This window comes from Salmo salar, chromosome ssa03, assembly GCF_905237065.1.
Source record: "Salmo salar chromosome ssa03, Ssal_v3.1, whole genome shotgun sequence".
Lineage (NCBI taxonomy): Eukaryota > Metazoa > Chordata > Actinopteri > Salmoniformes > Salmonidae > Salmo > Salmo salar.
The window spans coordinates 47,181,034-47,187,033 of NC_059444.1; the positions used below are offsets into that span (position 1 = coordinate 47,181,034).

Sequence of the window (6,000 nt, forward strand, 5' to 3'; positions counted from 1 at the left end):
TGAAGCCTCTCAAAGGTCCTCTGTAGTGACATCACAGAGAAAAGGGATTTCTACTTCAAAAGAAATGTAGGGAATGACATAGAAGACAGAGAGGAAAGAGAGAGTAGAGATCACTATTCTTCAGTAGAAAAGTAGAGTAGACACCTTAAGACATAAAAGTCTCAGTGAGGTCAATGACCCTTGTAACAATCCTTCATCTGAGAATGCATCATCATCACACTAAAGCATCTCTTTATCGCCTAATCTACTGTTCATACCCTCCCCAATCTCATTATACAAACCTTGATCCTTTGATGTATCCTCTTCTCTCCTCCCATCTCACTTTCTAAGATAGTCACTGACCTCTTGTTTTCTTCTCTCTCCTCTCCATCCACTCCAGGTACCGGACCTTCTACAAGCCTAAGTATAAGGTGGGCTATAAGAGAATTACTGAGCTGGAGTGGAGGTGTTGTCCTGGCTACTCTGGGGAGAACTGCTACGATGGACCCACCTCTCTGCCCCCTTTCAAAGGAGGTGCCCCACACCGAGCAGGGATCAAGGGGTACCCACATGGGCACCCCCAACCTCCCCTGAACCACAAACCTGTCCCTGGTGGGGCTAATCTGGAGCCAGGGAGCCCCTTCCCAAGTCAGCCTGATAGCAGACCCATCCCCACTGGACAACTGCCCACCGGGAATGGCAAACCCAACTATGGTGAGTCCAGACAGCGGGTGAAATATTTGCCAATTTATATTTTCAGACTGTGATTCACTCTTCCCCTCTCCCTCCCTTGCCCTATGTAATAACTTTTTCTCTTTCTCTCTAGGTAATAAAGTTGGTGGAGACCGTCTAGATCGTTTGGAGGAGGACCTGCTTCGTCTGACCCAGGATCTGGACATTCTGAACGGGGTGATGGCCGGCCTAGAAGACCGCCTGCGCCTCTCTCTCCGGGAGGACACAAAAAATATGCTGGGCTCCCTGCTCTCCACCGTCCCCCGTCTTTCAGACTCCTCTGTTGGCTTTGGGGTGATCCCAGACGGGATCCCAGATGGCCTGGAGGGGGGAGAGGGATTCCCTGGGTTTGGAGACCTGGCTGGGAGGGTGACAGAGGTGAAGGATGAGCTCAAAGCTAAAGGACATGTGCTTGAGGAGATACAGGTGGGTGCTACGGTATTGTTAATGTTAATTGACTGGTTTATGCTAGCTTATGGAAATGTAGATAAACAAGCAGATGTCTAAATCAATAATATAATTTTTGCTGATTGGTAACATTCTGAATCTCACACTGAGATTCTGTGTATCTATGGCTCTGGACTGGGCTATTTCCACACAATGTCATTCACTTACAGTGTCAAAGAATTTGAGGTATTCCTAAAGCCAAACCATTGTCTTTCCTCAGGGCATGGTTCTGGGCCATGAAGGGCATCTGAAAAAGCTGTTGGAAGCTGCGACTGGCAGGCCCATCACTGGGTCAGTCTCTCCCTCCATCCTGGAGGAGCTGCTGGATGCTAAACTAGCAGGTGTCCGCGCTGACATCCTGGACGGCTTCGAGAGGCGTCTGTCTGGCCTGGAGAACCACTGTGAGGAGAGGATAGGAGAGGTCCAGAGACAGTGCCATAATGAACACATGAACGGCCAGGAGCACATACAGCAGTCTCTGGATGGCAGAGAAACTGGACTGAGAGAGGAGCTGGGTACTCTGCAGGCACAGATACAGGGACTCACCCTCACTGAGAGCTGCTGTGGACAGGTACCAAAAACTTTGGGTGTTTCTCAATGCTACTGGACATGGCATGTTTTTATTGAGGCAACAGAAATTCATCAATACTTCAAACACTAGCTACCACATCAAATGTTATGGGCATACACACCTTGAAAAATGCAGTGTGAAAATTGGGTTACAGATACTCAATGTAAATATGAAATATTCAGGTAAATATTGTCTGCTAAATGGCCAAAACTTGTATATTACTAAAATATTTGCAAAACGTCTTATTGCTACACTATATGCCTGACATGTGACTGTCCCAGCAGGTGAACAGCCTGTCGCAGAGGATGTTGATGCTGGAGGAGTCAGTGAAGGGGTTAACAGAGTCCCAGCGGGAGCTTCAGGCTGCTCTCACTGACCAGACCATCCACATTGAGACCCTGATAGAGGCCCGTCTGGAAGACATAGATGCCAGGCTCAATGTCACCGAGTCTGGGCACGTAGGGGTTGGCAAGGTGCCTGGGGGTCTGGACGGCTTCAAGACCTTGTTGAAGGACAAGCTGAAGTCCCTGGAGGAGAGGGTGTTTGTGGCTTTGGAGGAGCTGAGTAACGCCACCGCCCCAGCTCTGCTGGAGGGTCAGGTGATGCCCGCCCTGGAGACAGAGATTGAGTCGGTCAGGAGGAGGGTGGAAGGAGACCTGGACTGCATCCAGAGGAAACTCACAGACCTGGAGCTCCTCTGCACCACCTCCTGCTCCCACGCCACTCCCCCTGGAGGAGGCGCACGGACAGGCCTAGTGGAGGAGTGTGAGGCGGTGGAGAAGAAGGTGTCAGGCCGTCTGGACTCCCATGCTGACCAGCTCGACCGACTCAATACCACCCTGCAGACCCTACTGAACCGCATTGCCCAGGAGGACGAGGAAGGCTCTGTCCAGGGAGAGATCACCCTCCTCAAGATCAACGTCAACTCAGTCAACCGCACCCTGAAGGGCCTGAGGGACTCTGTTAGCCTGTTCACTAAGGAAGTGGGCCATGCTAACGCCACGTGGACACACAGGGAGAATCAGCTAGCCACCCAGGTCCAGGGTATCACCCAGCTGGTGGGGCGCCAGGCCTACCTCCTGGGGGCCGGGGAGAACCGACTAGCCCAGCTGAAGGGGGAGCTGGTGAGCCTGAGGAGGAGACTGGCTGGGGAGCTGCAGGGCTGCCGGAGTACGGCCCTGGGGGTGCAGAGGGAGGTAAAGGAGGTGGATAGTCGAGTGGCCCAGGTGGAGGGACAGTGTGGTAGCCTGGGGGAGCTGGCGGACAACCTGGAGAGGATCAGGACAGAGCTGGAGAGACACTCAGACTCGCACCTGTCACAGGTCAAAGGAACGATGGCCAGTCACTCTACACAGCTGGCCGAACTGAAGGGAGAAATGAAAGACTGTGTCGGAAAGGGCTCAGCCAATCAGAGGGGAGACCAGTAACACTTGAGCTACGGAGAACGACGTGTGTATGTCCTCTCATCTTCTGCTCTCCTTCATCTGCTCAAATGGGAAACTTGAGAACAGATTTATTTCACCTATACTACATTTTCAGATCAGTGAAGGAGAGGAGATGAGTAGAATAGGCCATTTGAAGCTATTGAAATGCACCCTTGGTTGTATAGTTGGGCAATATTTTCCCTCAAGTTTTTCTTCTAAAGGGGCATTTAGTTTTTTTCTTATAGTTTTGTTTTCACATTTTATATTGATATTAACTGACTTTTTAACTTATATGAAGAAAAGATGACTGCATTGTTATACTGTATTAGAAATATTTGTAAAAAATGAATAACAAAAACAAAGCAAATGATATCCCACGTCAATTCAATGTCTATTCCACATTTGTTCAACGTAATTTGATTGAAATGACGTGGAAACAACGTTGATTCAACCAGTGCCCAGTGGGTTGGGACTATGGGTTTCTACCCTGCAAGCACACTCTACTCTCTGTGTGGACTCTTCCTTTAAAAATACTGTATGTCAATATGAAAGGTGCTATACATTTTGTTAACATTCATTTTTTTGTATTTCTCCATAAAGGTTCCGAACATCATCAAAATGACTGTAGCTTATACATTGATAAAGTTTGATCATACAGTTACTGGTCCCTTCCACCGGTGTCAAACAGTTGGATTCAGGAGGCAGGCCAGATACTCCTTTCTCTGTCTCTGGACAGGCACAACCAAGGATTTAGTTCCGGCTTTATGCAACGTCACATAAAGCAAGAAGTGTAAAACACCAACGGTAGCGTCTTATCGTATTAACATATTATGTTCTGCCTTAAAACCACCATCGCCTTGATTTGGTTTTGTTAACAAACCATAAGCTAGTATCTAGCTCAAACAGAACGTACGACCACAGGTACTGATAACCTTTCATCTGTTGTGTGACTGTTAGCTAGCAAGCTACTTACTAGCACGTCGGAAAAAGCACACTATGTTGTGACTGGATGCAATCGTGTAAAATTAACCTTACGCTATTTTCCGAAGAATGAAGCCATCAGATATCAGTGGCTGCTTTTAATTTCGGGTGGACAGGCTGCAGCAAAAATGATGATGATAATGGCACGCGCGTGCACATTTAGAGTGAAGTTGCTTCACCAATTGAGGAGAACATTCGATGAGTCTAGTCCTGAAAACGGATGCTGTATCATCATTGACAGTGGATCTTTTGATGTGTCTGACACGGTAGCCAACATTTTTGGGGGATCATAGGGCTAACGTCAAATAATGCAACTGTGGCTGTTTTGACTTGTAAACAGTATATTTTCATAACACAGCTGAGTCACTACAGTATATGGTTTTTATCTTTCATCCCTAAGCCCCCTACATTTAGTCTTAGAACACACAGCTGGCCAGAAGGAATGTTGTCCACAAAAGGAATTTGATATTTAGCCATTTCATTGTGCGGTTGTTGTCTTACAGTTGATGTATCTTGTGTCATTGGGTCTAGTCATGATGATTTGAGGGGGAGAATTATAGTTATTCATTTCAAATCTGCATCAATTTAGCAATTCACACACACTAAAATTAAAAATACAAACATTGAAAAGTTTCACAAAAACTGCACAACCAAATATTGCATATTTCAAATAAAAAACACCAGAAAACACATTGTAGAATGAGTAGATTGCTACATTCACGAATTGATAGAATCATAAAATACAATTAAATTCACTACCCATTTAACAAACATTTCCCTTTTGAAAAACATTACAGGCTACGTAGACGGGCTCCTGGATCTACTCTTCAATGAGATCACCTTTGATCCAGCTCCATAGGTGAGGAAGCCGTGCGAGCAGGACACCTATCTGCCCAGTGTGAGCTGTTGTCTCCCGCTTCAACCTTTAGGGTGACTGAAGACAAGTGGGTGACTGAAGCCTGCTTGATTAAAGTGGGGTACATGGGTTCCTCTCCCCTCCCCATCAATCTCTGTAGTTGTATTTCCTGAATCATAAGTAATTAACTTTCACGTGATATCACATGTTGTTATAAAATTGTTTTAAAAAGCATTCGGACAGGAGATGAGTGTTACAAATTACACAAATCAATGGGTCCTGCACACTGTAGGGTGGCCGGGTGCCTATATCAGGCGTATGGCTCTAATTATGTATCTTATGTCAAATTATGTCTCACCATTATTTCTCATGCGTGTTCTTGTCGATCTTTTTGCTATGGTGGCCTATCATAAATGTCTGATCATTAATGTCTGATCATTGCATACAATCCTGACCATATTGTCAAATCTAATGCTAATACAGAGTTACCAATAAATTGTCCAGTACACTTATTGTATGCTGTTTTCATGTACATTCCCTTATGTCTATGGCTTGAGGCATACTATTTAGGCTCGGAATGACTTGTCTCATTGTTTACCTTGTTACCTGGCAGTGACCACAAAGGCATTTCAAAGAGCTGTCAGTCAAGGAGAGGTCATGAGTATATAGAATCTCTCTGCCCACTCAGACTGTTCTTTCAGGCTTCCTGATAGTTAGAGATGAGAGAAAATGTACAATTTCTTCAATTCTGAGATTTTAATAGCGTAAAAATATTCTGGGTGATGTTTTGGTCATTCAAAGGCTATTTTTACTTTTAAAGTGTTGTGGTTTATTTTCTGGTCATTCTGATGTCTAAGACATAATATTAGTATGCTGAAGTGTTTTGGTAGTAGCCTGGTCCAGATCTGTTTGTGCTCTTACCAGGGAGTTGACATAATAGCAAAAACAGACTGGCACTTGTAAAAAAAAAAAAGAAAATCTAATTTCTCATGTTCTGATGCAGTTCTAAG

The 6,000-nt window shown here is 45.5% G+C and overlaps 1 protein-coding gene across 4 annotated transcripts in view; it reads left to right on the forward strand.

Moving 5' to 3' along the window:
• LOC106600623 (EMILIN-3-like) overlaps nt 1-5,503 on the forward strand; it is a 60,513-nt gene extending 55,010 nt beyond the window's left edge. For 3 of the 4 annotated variants that reach the window (XM_014192118.2, XM_014192115.2, XM_014192114.2), the window contains 4 exons: nt 380-693; nt 806-1,137; nt 1,379-1,729; nt 2,011-5,503. In XM_014192118.2, coding sequence (XP_014047593.1) covers nt 380-693; nt 806-1,137; nt 1,379-1,729; nt 2,011-3,156 — 2,143 coding nt within the window. In that variant the 3' untranslated portion in view covers nt 3,157-5,503. The remainder of the gene's footprint in view (nt 1-379; nt 694-805; nt 1,138-1,378; nt 1,730-2,010) is intronic. The other variant, XM_014192117.2, reaches the window with a different exon arrangement.
• The last annotated feature ends 497 nt before the right edge of the window (nt 5,504-6,000 follow it).